Source organism: Helicoverpa armigera, chromosome 11 (assembly GCF_030705265.1).
Source record: "Helicoverpa armigera isolate CAAS_96S chromosome 11, ASM3070526v1, whole genome shotgun sequence".
NCBI classification, from domain to species: domain Eukaryota; kingdom Metazoa; phylum Arthropoda; class Insecta; order Lepidoptera; family Noctuidae; genus Helicoverpa; species Helicoverpa armigera.
The window spans coordinates 1,368,551-1,387,133 of NC_087130.1; the positions used below are offsets into that span (position 1 = coordinate 1,368,551).

Consider the following 18,583-nt stretch of genomic DNA (forward strand, 5'->3'; position numbering starts at 1 on the left):
CCTCCCCTTGGTTAGACTGGTGTAAATTTTTTTCTAAGTATGTATTAGATTATTTCGCGCTAAAAATAACCACCGTACAAAATTACCGTGTAATCAAAAAAGTATATAACGGACACATAAAAGTTTTTAGCGCGAACATTTATACGGTATATTCCCGTGAAGTCGCCACGCGTTGCGCTGGCGCAGCGCCAAATGTCACCACGATTTGAACTTGGAACGATGTTATTCTTAAACATACGTGTTATTTGCAGTGAAAAAATGTCATGATATGGATTTTATTGGAGCAAGATGGCGGATTAATTCTTGTGTCAGACTTGGCTGCTAGAAATTTTGTGATGACATTATTCTGTCAGGGGATTTAAAATAGTTATTTGTGAAGCAAAACAAGAATTAGGCATATCGTTTGTAATGAAATAGTATCGTGAATATTTTACTGGATAAATTGATTCAATTTCACTATTTACCTACTGATAGGACCCAACTCTTGAACCTATTTAATTAAATTAAGACACTTAATTGTGTTTACATATTTATTTTAGTTGCGATCGCTAATTGAAAACAATCTACTTTTCTAAAGAAAAGTCAGATAGTAAATTAATAACGTCTAAACGAATAATTAAATAAATACAACCATCAAATACTGATGTAATGAAACAAACTCATAAAATTAAAACTTTTAAAGATAACATAGTAATCAAAATAATATTAACAAACAATTTACTCGTAACCGTTTAATTTGCTTACATTTGTAGCCACGAAATTTTCGTAAGAAAATTACATTCGAGAGCATAAATTCGCATCAGTTTTCAGTTACAAAAATCTTAATAGCTCATAATTTGGATACTAAAAGCGTATGAAATCTACTGTTTGACTGTTTAAATAAATTGTAAGTAAATGAATTAATAACAATTTATTATCATAACTTCCGACTGTTTAACTAAAGAACTGCAGAACTTCAACCATTTTAGGATAGCTTTGTAGGTATCCCTTTGTCTCCATTTTCTGATTAATAGAAGTTTTCCTTAAAAAAAATGATTTAATAATTGACCAGAATGAATTGCTATCAAGTGTAGACACCCATAACCAAGATATAAAATGCCACGGTTATCTCCAAGGCGAATGCATTCCACTATAAGTCTATAAACGATGTATCAATAGATTTTCTGAATTTAGTTAGCCAATGACGTAGTTAAAGGAAGCAGTTTATGTTGGAGGAAATTCTGCAAATATCTCGCAAAGTAACTTTATCGGTATTTTTAAATATCCGCTGTCTAAAAGCAGTAGATACCAGGAACAATGTTCATAATATTGGTGGACGTTGATAAATCTAGACAATATTGCATAAAATACTTACATAGAAAGAATGTTACTTGTGAGATGACGGCAGATAGAAGAGTTAAGAAGAAGAAAACATGCTGCACAGACCCCAATTAAAATTGGGATAGCTGGATTGATGAAGATAATTGGATTGGTTGGATTTTATCTTTAAACAAATATTCATTATATATGGAAAAACAAAGGATTAATTTAATCCCTTTTTACATAAAAACAACAAGAAGCATTGAAAGTTCTGATGTGGTGATTGTTTAACTAACATTAACACTTTTTAAACATTAAACAAATCTGTTATTATCTCTCTTCCCATTAGAATTAAATCAACTTACTAACAGCTGCAACATAGAAATCATCATAATTTCCAAGTCTATGAATTCCAAATTCTAAACAAACACACATTATCCATTAATTGTCTACAATTCTACATTAATAGTTCATTATATCAGAATATCTAGTGGTGTAACTACAATATATCATAGTGACGTTTGGGTTTGTGCCAGATTCATATTAATTTACGTAAAATGGCGGCACCGAATTACACTGTGACACATTGTGACGGAAATTAGTCTAACGTTAGATTATATTGGTATAGGTAGGTGTTAGCCCACGCGTAGATCGCCATGAGCTGGGCTCCGTGGTCGTGGGATAAATCCACGGAAAAGATAATCAAATTCGACTGGTAAGTTCTAGAGATTAGATTTCAACGAAAGAAACGAACTGTTGTGGTTTGTATGGTAAGATATATTGTCAAAATACTAAAATATGTTTCCAAACAAGCTTACATTTTAAATTTAAAAGCTTACAGTATTTTCTCTCAATATAAAGTCAATTCAAAATAAGGTTATCTCTATTAATTCGTTTGACCACTTTCGTCCTGCCTTTTGCTGATCAAAGAGTTAATTGAATTTAACAACTTACTACAAATAAAGGTTTGTTTGTCTGTGTTAACATTGAAGTGGTTATATACTCCTAATATATCTGCTACAATAAATTATACTTCGGAGAAGCTCAGAATCAACGTTTCAGTGAATTGTGAAATTGAATTTGGCTTTGACGATAGAAACTACTAGCCTGCGCTAGTGGTTTCATCCGTGTAGCCTACAACTGGGCTATCTAACACTGAAAAAAAATGTTTGTTCCCGAGATTAGCGTTCTAACAAACAAGCTCTTCACCTTTACAACATTAGTTGTAGATAAATTGATTTCAAATCCAAAACCAAATATTTATAAATCTGAATAAGACTTTTCATCCCGATGTGGAATTTCCTTATCAAACGACAGAAACAGTGGGCTAATGAAACTTTCCATCGAAGTTTCAAAAGTAATTGCTCATTACATAATAATCCCATTTAATCTGATTACCAACCTAAAAATACTTACGTGTAATGAAGATTTTACAGAGACAACATTTTAAACAGTACTTAATTAAGGGTGAAAGAATGCCAGATGCGTCGAGTCTCACGTCATTAGCATGTTAATTATAACATAATATACTATTATTTATATAGACTACATAGCTACTAACAGTGTACAAGCGTTTAGGAAAACCTATCACACATCTTTAAGTCTAGATTAAAGGTCCGTTCACACAGACCGGAATCGGCTCCGATCAGCTCCGATCGGCTGAAAGAACATGCAATCGGAGCCAAACGTCTGCAAGACCGAGAAAAAGAAAGCGATCGGAGCCGGTCGGCTCCTCTTTTTATGTCGAACCGAGCGCCTTCGAACAATCTTAATGACAAAAGCAGTGCACTTTCAAAAATAAACCTTACTACAAATACTAAGTACTCGATTTTCAACGTATTAAGAATTTTCTCTCCTCTCCAAGCCGGTTTGTCTGAACGGACCCTAAGACAAGAAAAAATTACAAGAAAGTATTTACAAACAAGAAAATAGTCACATATAAAAATTAAATACGATGGTAAACACGATACTAACTTGTAGTTTGCTAGCCGACAAATCAAACAAACAGTGTTCATGAAATTATGAAAAACAGCACTACGTCAAATGATGATACGAAGTTTACCAAATCCATCAACAGTCCAGACTACTCGAAGGTGGGAAAAAACATTTCAGCACTTCCAAAATAGATTTACCTACGAGGTTCTATTCCTGACTCAAACTCACCTTTGGAAACTATAATTACCGATCAGTAATTAAGGCTTGTTGCACTCGAGAAATGATGAGAAAATTAAGCTTAAATGTATAAAGAGGGGCATCGTTGTCTCCGGGGTATCGTCTGAGAGTATTCAATATTTAGAAGATTAAATCAGATTCAGATAGGTTCCATCTTTGTGATCCTTCTTCCTGTCCCTCTCAATTTCTCATGGCATCGATGAGGTATGTCTTCTTCCGTGCCTTCCTTTCTGACGATATCTCACAAGTACCTAACAATCTCACCAGTCTATCGCCAGATATCTATTATGTCGTCACGATCAACTTCCATTTCTGAACCACCACAGAGCGCAGGCATCTTCTCATACACAGAAGGAATGAACTCACACTCTTCTGTAGAGGTATATCTAATTATCGGGACGAAATGAATCAGGAATGAAATGATGCAAATAAAGGCGTTTTTTGTTCGGATTCTTTCAGCTGAAAAGCTCTTATGTAGCAACATGCCAAAATTATGCAACATATTGTCCCACACAAAGCCAGCTTTAGGCTATCCGGTCGTAATTATTCAGTGCAAACAGGAAGGCACACAGGTAACCAAGGACCTATCGATGAAATGAAGTGGCTTCAAAATAAACCAAGTGAATGCCGTAGTCACATCCTGTATGCCTTTGATCTTTGTTTGTTTACCTATCATGCTTCAAAGAGTTTATAGTGTGTAGATACTAAAAATGTGTGTGTCTTTAAGTATTTTATGTTATGTTTGAAATGTAGAATGATTTGTTTGGTGATTAGAAAGTACAATACGTACCTATACGTATACCTGTTTTATGAATAGCTGTTGTCTGTGGTTTGTCCCGGGAAAACCATTTTCCAGAACCGGGTATAAAGTGACCTGTTGAAATCCTTTCTCAGGCTCTAAACTATCTCTAAACTATTTAAATTGGTTCCATTGTTTTAGATTTTTGCATTTATAAGAGTAGAGTTCTGAGCCATAAAGACACCTCCTATATTTTGTTTTAAATAACTAACCTTAATATTCAGTGATCTTCAAATAAAACTATCAAGGCCTCCAATAAAACTTGTTTTCAACCTCAAAAAGTTCAGTGAATGGCCTCACCAATATGTCAACAAGCTGAAAATCACTTCATAATTCAGTCATAATGATCTGTAAACATTTTTATATTTAAACATTTTTAGGGTTCCATACCCTAAAGGATAAAACGGGATCCTATTACTAAGACTTTGCTATCCGTCTGTCCATCCGTCGGTCACCATAACAAAAAGTAATCAAAACTGTTTCTGAGGACTCTCTTACAACAAACGTGATTTTTTGCTCGCTGAATATAAAATGGTACGCAACTCTTCGTGCGTGAGTCCAACTCGCTCTTAGCTGGTTTTTTAAATTCAACGATTTCGAAAGACAAGATAAATTATATACCTATCTATAACAACTTCAGACGTTGTCATCGATGACGCAGGTCAATATAGAATGAATAGCTAAATATTTTTTGCCGTCCGGTAAATACCGGAGCTAAATAATTTTGATGTAGGTACCTATGTTTAGATGAGGCACCTAATTTTACTGTTATTTCTTAGAAGTAATCACAAGAAAACTACTCTTGTATGCATCTGAATATAAATTATACAAGGTGTGTGTTCATCAAACACCTACACTAAATATGAGATTACCCACTTGCGAATAATAGTCAACTCCAATTCAGAAACTTCACAAGTTAAAATAAGTACTTACCTAAATCATACAAACTTTAATATAATAAACATGGAGTATCTTCAATCACACTTCATCTAATCTCGTTATTAGGAAAGAGTTAGAGGTCGCATATCACTTGAACCCGGTTTAAATAGACAGTCAATGCCCTTGCATAGCTAAACCTCTTCTTTATAAACTTCAACTGATGTAGTCTCTAATCTAAGTTTCCTGACCTTAAGATCAAAGTTTCAGCTGTAAAATTAGCTACCAAGGGCAAGTGCATCGACAACTGAAACGTCAGTTTTCTTAAAACTACGGTTTACTTTGAATTTTCACGTTCACTTTTCAAAGTAAAACGCACGTTTATGTCGGTGAACTGAGGTGAGTTGCACCATTTTCCTCTAACTAACCGGTAGGATGATACCCAAAACCCTGCTAGCCGTATACTTGCAAACCTTTGGTCAAATCAGCGATATGACAGCTGCAAATTGTTCTGTTATCGTAATATGTAGTTGAATGGTCCAACTCACCGTAAGTTTATAGTAAAGAAGTAACTACTACCGATATTTTATTTATAGAAGAAGTTAGCGCAATAACGGGGATTGGCGCCAAAACAAAACTTCAGTCAGAATTTTCCTGATACGGATGTTTTTTTGATCTCATGTGTACATTCCCATTGTCATTGTAAGTGTAGGCTTTCGTTCAATTCACTGATTCGCATATTCACACTAAGACGAAGTATTTGTAGATTTATGGCTATAAATACCCCTAAAATATGGCTCACCTGCTTACCTGGGATAAAACATCTCTACGCCACTTATTAAAATAATGGTTTTTGGATGGATTACTGGCCTACTTTTCAATTACTAAAACATAAACAACCTAGAAAATAACGAAGTGTGCAAAATCGAAAACAAAATAAATTAAGTTAGATTATTAAGATCGTTCCCTTATCTAAATACTTATCCAATTTACTGTTCTTGGTATTTATTATTCGGGATAAAGTTATCCCGGTCTCAAACAATTGAGCCATTGATTCGTTCCCGCCGCCAGTTAAATTCAAATTAAGATCCGCGGTAATGTTGCCATAGTTAAATATTCAAATAGGCTCATTCATAATCTGTTATGTATTCATTTGTTAAGTTCTGTTAAGTAATAGGATTAACATTTAGTTTTACCTGTTTTCTGTGTTCTTGTTATCTCAGATCAGGTAGGTACCAATATTATTCGAATCCGGGTCTGAATAAATAGGTAAGTAATGTAAATTTAAAAGTCTTCCGGGACAATAGGTACTATGTTGACAGTTCCTCTTTACAAATAAATACGAAGCCTGAAAGTATTTATTATGCCTCATGTTCATAGTATATGTGTTATGGACCATGTGATTAATTCGGGCATTATTTATAATGCCCGAGCATTATGAATAATGTCTAGCTTTATCGGGCCAAGTGATTAATAACTATCTTAACTTCATTATTTATCACATTGCACGGGCATTATTACATTGCTACATGATAGTTCGGCAATTTGATAATAAAGCTATATTTTATGCGGTGCGAGGGTGGCAGTTGTTCTAATAAATAAATCCTGTTACTTGCTACATATTTTATGATTATTGTTTTAAATTATATGTTCTATTTAAATGGGAAATTCTATGTCTAGCCACAAAATGATTAATTGGACAATTGTCATCTAATTTACTAACTCGGCCTCGTTTTTCTTGATCTCATTTTTCTTGGCTCGTTTTTTTTATGGTAGAATTTAATTTGGATTCAAAACATTGTATTAAAAACTGAACTTAGTGACGAAAACGAATCGCTGCAAAACCGACTCCACGTAGTCTTGTCTGCCCTACCCCTAGAGTGCAATTCAAAACCGCGTAGGCGCGGAGGGGCGAGGCGGCCTGCGAGCTGAGGCGCAGGTAGTTCAGCTCGCCGCCGCGGCTGAAGCTGGCCGGCAGAGCCGGCCAGAAAGCCGAAGCTGCGGTGGTGAGCGTGAAAACCATCTGCGACGATAAGCTCGCATGGGACCGCCGGAGCCCCGCAGCGCCGGAGCCGTGACAGAAGCCATGCTTGCTACATGTTGCATGTTGAATTTTGTTTATTTTAAGTTAAATGTCAATAACAATAAAAAAATGAAATTAAATGTATTTGTATTACTTTGCCCAAAAGGTCACGGGCAATATGTATAGGGCCCGGTCAATTTAATTGTTTGAATAATTATTATCAAATTGCACTCTCATATTGGGCATTATTCATAATGACCGGGCATTATGTATACTGCCCAATTTATCACTTGGTCCATAACATATGCAATGTTAAATTAAAACCACGGAGTAAGGAATTGTTGTTTACCACCAAACAAAAAATAAAATCTTGAAGTGTAGGTTACACTAATATTACAAGTAATAAATATTTTATTATAGGTAAGTACCTACTTAGCAATTTACTACCAACCAATCAGTATTATTGAATGTATATTCTTTCATATAAAACAAATTATAGGCAGGTCGAAAACCACAAAAACGTGAAATTACTACCTACTAATGTGAATCATAATAGGTAGTTGTTCAATGTAAGATAAGAACAGTAAACACACTCATATGACGTAAATTATGGTAACTGAAAGCTTGTGTACTGATTTCCTCGAATATTTAAGCGTCATTTTATTATAGGGCTAATAGGTACTTACTCAATAACACTTTTAATGATGTAGGTACAAATTAGGTACAAAATGTGCGATGTAGTGCGTATTAAGGTAAGAAGACGCAATGCAACTTTACCTAAATAATTCTTAGCTACTTAACTATAATGAAACTGATAAAACTTCATCAAGAACTGCTAGAAAAAGACACTAATTGTGTCTTTAAGATACAATCTAAAGCAGATTGTGAATTTATTTTTAGGTCATTTTAATTTTATTTCTAATCGTCGAAATCAGTATCATAAAGATTGAACGCTCACCTTCTTCTTTAATAACCTCTTTCCCGCCGGTATTTTCCACATCAGCCATAATAAATAAACACAATTTCGCACAAAAACCAGAGCAATTTTAAAATAAACTTGTCACATGTAATTTACCGCCTATCGTCCTTCTCTCACATTGCTTCACAAAATACACGATAATAATTTTAACATCAAAAGAGTATAACACACTTAGGCTGAACACAAAAACAGATTCATCAACAATTGCACAATTAATTTAAAAAAATAACTTGCTAAAAACTTTCGCGCCAGTTCGCGATTTTTTTAGTCTTGCTACACACGTCTAGATGCCACGAGAGATGATCACAAACTGTTCTATTTTGGTTGTTGTGAACAAATTGAAAGATTTATATGCTCGAACAATTTGTAGGAAATACCTACTTTCGTATGTTATTATTGCACCTATTAGTTTTTCTCATAAGGTTTTTAGATGTTAAGACTTCCTCAATCTGGTGTCAAGGTCTCGTTAGTTAGATACTAAAGCGTCCTCAAGTTTAAAGTCCTGACCTTGCGATTCATTTCCTCACATTTGAACTGGGAGTTTTGTAATAGATGGATCGTAGCCACGTAGGTACTCGGTGGCTCTCTGGATAAACGTTCTAAGTACTTACCTATATCAATTCAAACGCCTTTTTACACCCGTACTTGTTCCTGTCCCGAACCTTTAAAATGCAGTATACATTCTTTTTTATCTAAAATCTTCTCTTCCTACTTGCCTCGTTTACCTAAATTATATAGGCCAGGCATACTGTCTAACTATAACTTAACTAGCCATGCAAGCCTGCCTACTTATTCATATTACCTAAGATGACATCCCTTGGGAGAAGCAACGCCACCCGCCACCAAGAAACAGTTCCAACATAAATCCTTTACCGAGTCGTATTTCTAGCGGCTGAGAAATATTTAATGAATGAACGTGTTCGCTTGCAACTCGCCTTTCCTTAATCTCGATACATACGACATAAAAAATGTGCTTGGAGATCGTGAATATTGTACGTTATGTACCGCTGGCCGTCACAAATGGTTTGCTAGTGCGATTATTTTGATATTTGCAGTAATAAAATTAAACATGACTTGAAAAAAAGCATAGTTTGTTATCTTTTTTGAAATGCCCAATTTAAATGCGTTAAATGCGTAAGGATTGTATAAGGTATACCTAAGGACAAACAAAATGTCACACAAGGGCGGATCTAGCCCTTAAAAAATGTTTTGGGCAATTCCGTAAGATGTGTTTGAAAAATCAGGTCCCAATATTATGCCTACCGATATCCTTATCACTAAAGCTATCGCTATCACTAGCGCTAACGCCATCGCTAAACAGTTAAAAGAATAGAGTAGTTGGTTAGTGAGATGGTAAATCTACTACTAGTGATACAGCTGGGCTTTTTGCAGTAATTGGTTTAACATAAATTAGATAAGGATTTATGTTATTGAGAAATATTGAATCTTGTAAACAGATTCTAAATTCACTAAATAAATTCAAGGATAAAACGGAACGCCATTGCAACGTTAAACGTAACAAACTGGCAACATTGTTCAAATGTCACTGTCAAAGTTTTGTCATGTGTGTTCGAACTAATGTCAAAGAAGTTGTCATACCAGTGAACACAATGTTTTTGTAATTTATTTTTCGTAGAATAACCTGTAAAGAACATAAAAAGTGCTCAAAAATCAGTAGTTTAACTTTAGTATTAAGTGTTAGTGAGTGGTTAGTGCTATCACTATGTCGGAAGACGATGAAAACTTGCATCGTTTGGCGGGATCTTCTGGTGATGCCCCGGGTGGCTTAATCATCAAAAAGAAGGAACCTCCGGGGGAGTTTCAGTTCGCCAAGCCTTCGTTGCTTGGTCTTGATAAACTGGCGGCCGCTAAACGCAAGCAAAACCGGCTGATATCATTTCAAGACGACAATAATGATGATGAAGTGGAGGATAACAAAACTGATGCCAGTGGATCGAAAGAACGTAAATATAGGAAGCATAATGAAGAAACTCCTACTTATACCGGTGGTATATCGGAGCAAGCGCGGGAACGCATGCTGGAGCGGTTACAGAAGTAAGAAAACTTTGTTATAAATGACTAAAACTTGGAACTTTTGTTCACAACTATAAAAGTTGTACTTATTACTTCAATCTACACTTGTACAGCATTTTTCCAAATCCATATCTTATTAGATTATTGTCCTAAATTCTCCAATAATAAGCAACTAACATCATTCCAAAAATGCAAAAAGTATTTTATCTTATGAAATAATGGCCCTTTTAAAATATAGCAGAAAAGAAAATGACAAATATCAAGTTGAAAGTCACTATGACAGCTCTGTGGGAAAGATCATTTTTGTGAATATCAGTTCAATATAAACTTCTTATTTCATCCTTCAACTTAATCTTAATAGTTATGTGAAAATAATGTTATTTACAGAAGGGAAAAAGAAGCGAAAGAAAAAGGTGTACACCACTCCACACAAGAAGAAAAGAAATCACGTTCAAAAGATGATGAGGATGACCGTTACTACCGGCATCGGTACGACAGGAGGGACAGAGACAGAAGAAGAGATGACAGGAGGGATGATCGGAGGGATGACAGAAGGGACAGAGATAGGGATAGACGGAGGGACGGTAGGGACTCTGATAGAAGGGATAGGGATAGTGACAGAAGAGGTGAAAGTTCCAGAAGAAGTTATTATGAACCTAGGTTTAAGGATGAGCCTAGGACTCCCAGGTATAGCAATTGTTTTATTTATTTATCACAAATACAGCTACTGTTACAGTTTCGTTAAACATAGAAAGACAAATAGAATCTTAATATTAATTAACCCTGAAATTAATTTGTGTTATCTTTTCTCCAATGATTACCTACCTTTCAATATACATATAATTTTACTCCTATTTTATTTTCTACAGTTACAAGAAACGAACTGTAGATATTTTGTTGAATTAAAGATATTTTGTTTAGGAAATCTTCGCCATATTCTCACACTTCTTAAATATTTTTCAGCATGAAAGTATTAAAACCGACTGACAAGACACCCTGGGATGATGATGATGATGACAAGGCACCTCTCCGCAAGTCCAGTTGGGACTTCCCAACGCCACTGACTAAAGATGGTGGTGGTGATCGGTCACAGAGAAGTGATCGGTATGGCAAGCCGATGAGGGATTATAAGGGACGACCGTATGAGAATACGCCAAGAGCTACACCACATAAGTAAGTAATATAAATTATGTATTATTGCACAATTTATAATGCTAGCCGTTTTCCTGTGTTTTTACCAGCGTCCATGGTGAGCTTCTTCATGGTGAGCTTACTGCCAGTAGGGCCAGAATTTTTCAAATTGGTTCAATAGATATTGCACAATATCTTAAAAGTATTTTAGGATTATTGCACAACATGTGCAATAATAAAAGAAGCATTTAAAGCAGCATTTAAAAACCCATCCTGACCTTCATAATTCAGTTCCTCTATTAAATTCTATGTCATTAATAGGTACTAAGATGTTATCATACTCCTGCCCTTATCCCAATTTTATTTAGGCCTGGCGCGACGGCGCAGCATGTTTTCTTCTATCTGCCGTCATCTCACTAGTAACATTTTTTAAAGCTTTCTGCTTTAAAACTAAGATGTATATTTACAGATTTGCTAGTTCGCGTCGTGGTGCTGATATTGACGATTCAGATTGGGAAGAGGCTGAAAAGAAACTAGATCGAGCTTGGTATAATATGGGTGAAGGTAAATAGATAAGTGTAATTTCAAAGTTTGTTTGTTACATCTGCCATCTGTTCAATTAATATTACTGCTTTCCGAGATCACCCTGATAAAAAGACTATAAAACAATGTATGCCTGTTTTGTAAAATGCTGTCTCCATAAACTGAAGATTTGATTAATTTAGAGCCGATTTTCAAATATCTCTAAATTTTATCCAGAGGAATAAATGTGGCAGGTTAACATAATATTTCAGTATATAATTATAAATATAGTATATATAATTATATAATATAGGTATATATTTTCTATACAGAAGCTGCCAAACGTTTCAAGCATCTTCTTTAGATAAAAAATATATGGCGAGTGAAAAATCGACCAAAAAATGTATGGAAAATGGAAAATCGACCCTGTTTTGAAAATTTTTATTATTTTTATTAATTTGTGACTTACAGGTGAAGCCGACGAATCGGATCCCTTCGCGGGCACATCAGCGGAGTACGTGTCTCGCAAAGAGGAACAGATAGAAAAGAGGCGCAACCGCAAAGTTTCCGCCCAGAGACAACAGATAGACAAGGACAATGAGCTGTGGGAGAGGAATAGGATGCTCACCAGTGGTGTTGTCCATGCTATTAATGTTAATAATGATTTGGATGAGGTTGGTATTCTTAATGACTGGTTATTTTTTTTTTACAATTTTAATAAGTAATTTTTTCAATGTTTTGTTTAGGATGGATCTTGCACAAGATAATAAGTTGAATATTGTGTCTATTGAAGCACCAACCACTATATAGCGTCAAACTTTTTGGCGTTACGCAAAGACACTACGTAAACATCATTTAAAACTATAGCGGAGTTAGGCGAAAACTGTACCTTTATTCTTGTCAGATTCAAAATGGAACATAATTCGTGGCATATTATCATAATTCTAAGTTATTTACTTTCAACGTATTTGTAGCCATAAGAACCCAATGAAATAATACCCTATATTACATCCTCTTAATTCTTCCTCTAACAATTTCCAGGAGAACGTAGACCGAGTACATTTGTTAGTACACAACATAGTGCCGCCATTCCTCGACGGTCGCATCGTCTTCACCAAGCAGCCCGAACCTGTCATACCTGTGAGTATTTTTTATAACATTATATTGTTCCCTTCTTATGGGGTTTATTTATGTATTTATAGGGGTTTTTAAACTCACAATTCGTACACATATTTATAAACAATGGGAAATAACTGTTTGAATGCCGCTAATTAGGGAACAATAGAAAATCAAGATCCGCGCACACGGGGTTAAACTTCGTATAATGAAAATGGGTATCGCACCTTTGTACATAGTATCGTATCGTGTTTCGTCCCGATTGTTAATAAATATTATCTGTGGGTCTCGCAGATACTACTTTTTGCACCTGGATAAAAAAGGAACCTATGAATTTCTCTGGGATACTGCCTTATATCAAATTTGTACTCAGTAAATTCAGCAGTATTAGCGTGATAGCGCTACTCAATGAAACAAACTTCACATTTTGATCCGTAGGTACCTATTAATAAGGATGTCATGAAATGTGATTGAATATAGTGATATCTAGCGAGTACTGATAAATATTAAAATAAAATTATTACTTTGTATCGATTTTAAAAAAATGAAACTAATCGATTGTTTTTTGTCCTTTCAGGTAAAAGATCCAACTTCAGATATGGCAATGAACGCCCGCAAAGGTTCTGCGCTAGTTAAAGCATTCAGAGAGCAGAAGGAACGCAGAAAAGCGCAGAAAAAACACTGGAAGTTAGAGGGAACTAAGATCGGTATGAATTAATTATATTATAGGCCCCTAAGATAAATAATTTCAATTAAAATCATCAATCAAAATCTATCTAAATATATAAAACTCAAAGGTGACTGACTGACTGACTGACTGACTGACATAGTGATCTATCAACGCACAGCTGAAACCACTGGACGGATCGGGCTGAAATTTGGCATGCAGGTAGATGTTATGACGTAGGCATCCGCTAAGAAAGGATTTTGATCAATTCTACCCCCAAGGGGATAAAATAGGGGATGAAAGTTTGTATGAAACTTTGTCAATTTTAAACCGATCGGACTGAGACTTTGCATGCATAAAGCTACTATGGCGTAGGCAACCCTTAAGAAAGGATTTTGATAAATTCCATCCCTAAGGGGATAAAATAGGGGATGAAAGTTTGTATACATCTTCTTAGATTTTATGAAGAAGTCCTGATGACGAATCAGAATTTTATGATGACGTTCGCTTAAATACGATTTTGATTAATTCAACCCCCATCTATACATATAATAAAATGATAGGAAAGTCAAAACTGTACATTGAATATTTTTTTAAAAGAATACTTGGGGGGTGATCCATAATCGATTCTGAACCCAAATATGTAGTTTTTAGAATTTTTGTCTGTATGTCTGTTTGTCCCGGATAAACTTAAAAAATACTGCATGGATTTAAATCAAATTTTGCATGACTATTGCCTGGGGGCCGGTTCAACACAGGCTATATATTATCACGCTATCACCTACGGGGGTTGAGCAATAAATGATTAAATAAACGAAATTGGAAATTCTATATTGCTCACGCAGACGAAGTCGCGGGCAACAGCTAGTTTAATATATAAATCGATATGTCTTTGTACAACTATTTTGGAACTTATTTATTGTGGAGAGAAAAAGGGACAAAACGTTATTCTTCTTTTTAAGAGTAAGTAAGAGGTATTAGCCATTCTTAGTTGTCAAAACAACCTACAGTTTATTTGTGCTTTCCGAAACACAGAAGAACTCGTTATGACAAGATGGTCACCCATTCACGGACTGACCGCGCCAAGCGTTGCATAACCTTATGAAGTTTTGACTTAGCTTCGAGCTCTCCCTTCTCTTAAAACGTCTAACAAAAATATTAATATTTTCATTTTGATCTATTCTAGGTAATATAATGGGCATACAGAAGAAAGAAGAAGAGATGGAGGATGGACCAACTAAAGATGCTTACAAATATGCTGAGCACATGGATAATCGTAAGTTAAAGTCAAACCCAATTTTAACATCAGCATATTTTTACTATAACCTGTTGTTGTTGTGTTTATTATGTTTAACCTTCGAAGATTTTATTTTCATAAAAAAACAGTAATTTATTACTCAAGTCTATGCTGTGGTAAAACAAATATTTTCACTTGACTTTTCAGAACCTCAAGAAGTGGAATCGAAGTCAGACTTTGTGAAGAAGATGACAATATCTGAACAGAGGCGGTTCTTACCTGTGTTTGCTGTCAGAGAAGAATTACTTCAAGTTATTAGAGAAAATAGCGTTGTCATTATTGTTGGTAAGTACTTACTATCCTCGCTATGTTACTGGCTAAAATATCAGGGAGGAATATTCATCTCCCGAGCCTTTTCCCAACTACGCTGGGGTCGGCTTCCAGTCTAATCGGATGTAGCTGAGTACCAGTGTTTTACAAGGAGCGACTACCCTATCTGACCTCCTCAGCCCCTGAGAATTAACGCTAAGTACATATTTTTTCTAAAATTTTATTTCATAGATATCCGTAAAATAATACCTGATTATTGCTGCCTAGCTTCATAAAAATCCATTCGGTAATTTTTCCTTCAAAGAAGAACAACCATTCTTTAATCCTGTAAAGTGTATATGTAGACAACCTTTGCGTTTATAATATTAGTAGAATCCAAGTGAAGGAGTGAAAACAAGAATTTTGTATTAATCGTTTATTACAAATAAACTAGGACTAGAACTAAAGTAGATACTAAAATAAATAATATTAACTCATATTTATATTAATAACTTTATTTACATTGTAAGTAAAGCTTGAAGAAAAAGTATAATGTCTTACTTATAAAACTTAATTAGGTATAACGCAGCCAAGTTTCTGAGTACACACATTTACCTTCAATATTAATTTTACAAAACATTAACCAGATGCAACTAAGTTTTATAGAACTTTTTGTACCAGGAAGCGTAAGGTGTCTGTAGTCCCGGGAAGTTACCGTTGCCTTTTGTCAATTCTGAAAATATAAGGAAATAAAAATTAACGTAAAACGATATAACATCAATTTCTAAGCCGGGTCGGATTTCTGCGTAATTTTTGAGTCAAAGCGAAAATAAATTATTTCATTTAGGCCTTATAAGCACTTATGAACGTCAAAAATATAAATAAGTTTGGTTCTAGGTGCCCATAATCGTTGTGTTTACCTCCATGTTGCTGTACGTTGGCAATTTCGTCGGTTTGTCCGCTTCTGATTTTTTGGTACTTATCTCGGTAATTCTCGTAGGAAAAAGTAAAAGCTTGAGCACTCACAGGTTGGCCTGAAAATTAAATGTTTTCAAATATATAACTGTTTCTTCCCACCTGGTCTATCTTATCCTATGGTATAAGATCTCAGAAATCACAACTGCCTTTAAAATATCGTGGGACGAGAAATGAGAAGAGAATCTATTAGGTTCGTCTTTGAGAAAATAAAAGCTATAGGTATAAAAATCGTATCACTGGATAGCACTAGACATCATAACCGAATGTAATATATTGAAAAGCTATTCTGAGTATTTTTTAATCTACGCATATTGTATCAGTTTTTGCGTTGAAATTTGAGAATCGCTCTATATGTAGGTATGGAATATATTAAGATTATAGGTAGGTATAAAAAAACTAATATGGCCGTTGAAAACAATTTTTTATTTATTTAACCACAAATTACATAACACAAGATTACACTGGAAAGTTAAACTAAAAACACAATAAAAATAAACATCTTTTCACAATAATGTGATTTATGACGTACACGGTTAATTTATTTCAAGTGTAGAAAGAGCTCACCTATAACCGACTCCATCAAAGTAAATATAACAATAATAAACAATAAATTAATTTCCTTCATCGTTTCTAGAAACACGACAGCACTGTAACTCTTACTCCACACTACTAAGTTTACTTGTACCAAAATAACAACGTTATATAGGAACACTGATTTGTGGGCCTCGTTTTTTTATCTCTGTCTCAATACAGAGAAACAATATCACTGTTTTATTTTGTTAACAGCGTGTGATAGGTCAAAGTTTAGAGCATGTACATGACCGGCGTAATTATAATGGAAACTGAACAAATGTGTATGAAATTCCGTCTAATTTTGTTGCACAACACATCTTCATTTATTTATATACTACTCTTTATCCACTATTACTACTAAACGTATTAATTTTTCTACCGAAACCCAGGTTTTCGACTAATTGCACAAAAACGCAAATAACCTAACAGTTGTTTTTACACTATGAAGATAATATAATAAAATCTTTGTTTATCCACAGTTAAATACAATCAGTTAATTTTAGAATAAGGTTGACATTAGGTTAATTAGTTTTGATGTAACTCTAATAGCAGACATCGTTTTTCACGAGTAGCGGTCCCCAAACTAGGCGAGGCCTGTAGCTTGGGGGCCGAGTTGCGGTTATATGAATGTAGTAATATTGGCTTGTACATAATTATGTAGTATCTAGGCTCAGGACATATGTTTGGAATTGTATATTGTGGACAAAGTATAAAGTAATTTTAAACAATTGAGGCCACTTCTTCTTAAAAATAAATTTGTCTCATTATACTCAGTGAAAGTAAAATATAAAGGGAAAAAAATATACTTAATCATGCTTAATTTTATTCTTACTTAAAACATGTTCACGAAATATCGTTAATGTAGGTACACAGAAATAATAAGGAAAATTTAACTTTATACTCTAAAACTTTCTTCGAAAATCACTCTATCTAATGGTGAAAACCGCTTGAAAATCTATGCAGAAGTTTTTGAGTTTATCGCAAACGTACTGACGCGTCGGGGGACCTTACTTTATAATCTGTATAGATAAGTGGGTTTTTACGCTAAAATGAATCTAAACAATGACAAATTACAAGCAATGACATTTTTGTTTTCTTGTGTTGAAATGTAAAATACTTACAATTTATAAATGTGTGAATTTGGCAGCACTGGTTTCCATACTGGTCAGTTACAAGGACACTTTCACTCATTCTTTCTCTTCCGAAGCTGATGATAATGATAATTTTAATATCCGAGTTCGACTTGCATTGTATATTTTTTCAAATCAAATCATTTATTCAAACTTGGCTGCAAAACAGCACTTTTCGGACGTCAAAACAATAATTGCAAATGACAGCCCCCAAAACGCCTGCCCTTCACCACTTCCTATGTGTTTTTGCTAGGAATAAGAAGTGACGTTAGGTTAAAAGAACCTTTCAACAATGTTTAATATATAAATAATTAAATTTTCACAGAGCCAACCAAAAAAATATTGAAAAGATAATAATTGATAATTTTTGGAAAGACTGTCTATGCCATAGGTACTCCATAGATAGGCTTTTTTTTAGCGACGTTAAAAATCATCAAATGACCCCTCCCGCTGTGTCTTAGCAGCGGTGAGGGAGTGTCAGACTCTTACTGACTAAAAACCGTCGCGTTCCGTCATAGGCCTTATATGTACCAGAGCCGCGGTATCTCTTTCGAACAACCCGCAGCCCCGACAGGCCCTGGCCCTACTGGGCCCTGGGGTTGCTGACATCTCTTCCATAGATAGGCTCCATCTACTTTCTTGCTGGTTCTTCTACATAAGACCCATTCCTTGGAACCGCGCAATTTGGTATATGAAATGAAAACCTTTGACTTTAATAATGATGATGACTTATATTTC

General features: G+C 34.7%; 2 protein-coding genes and 1 long non-coding RNA gene across 3 annotated transcripts in view; 1 reads left to right on the plus strand and 2 right to left on the minus strand.

Moving 5' to 3' along the window:
* The window catches only part of LOC110373694 (adenylate cyclase type 2), a 217,996-nt gene extending 209,529 nt beyond the window's left edge, over positions 1 to 8,467 (minus strand). The window contains exon 1 of the mRNA XM_064036823.1: positions 8,128 to 8,467. Within this exon, the coding sequence (XP_063892893.1) occupies positions 8,128 to 8,176 (49 nt within the window). The 5' untranslated portion in view covers positions 8,177 to 8,467. The remainder of the gene's footprint in view (positions 1 to 8,127) is intronic.
* A 1,237-nt stretch (positions 8,468 to 9,704) lies between these two features.
* The window catches only part of LOC110373700 (pre-mRNA-splicing factor ATP-dependent RNA helicase PRP16), a 108,093-nt gene continuing 99,214 nt past the window's right edge, over positions 9,705 to 18,583 (plus strand). The window contains exons 1-9 of the mRNA XM_064036750.1: positions 9,705 to 10,203; positions 10,570 to 10,869; positions 11,146 to 11,355; positions 11,783 to 11,877; positions 12,307 to 12,509; positions 12,877 to 12,975; positions 13,529 to 13,658; positions 14,805 to 14,894; positions 15,063 to 15,200. Of these exons, the coding sequence (XP_063892820.1) occupies positions 9,872 to 10,203; positions 10,570 to 10,869; positions 11,146 to 11,355; positions 11,783 to 11,877; positions 12,307 to 12,509; positions 12,877 to 12,975; positions 13,529 to 13,658; positions 14,805 to 14,894; positions 15,063 to 15,200 (1,597 nt within the window). The 5' untranslated portion in view covers positions 9,705 to 9,871. The remainder of the gene's footprint in view (positions 10,204 to 10,569; positions 10,870 to 11,145; positions 11,356 to 11,782; positions 11,878 to 12,306; positions 12,510 to 12,876; positions 12,976 to 13,528; positions 13,659 to 14,804; positions 14,895 to 15,062; positions 15,201 to 18,583) is intronic.
* LOC135117602 (uncharacterized) lies at positions 15,632 to 16,852 on the minus strand. Its single transcript, XR_010276992.1, has 3 exons — positions 16,707 to 16,852; positions 16,085 to 16,198; positions 15,632 to 15,897 (listed from the first exon to the last, which is right to left on the minus strand). It is a non-coding gene; the product is annotated as an uncharacterized LOC135117602 (long non-coding RNA).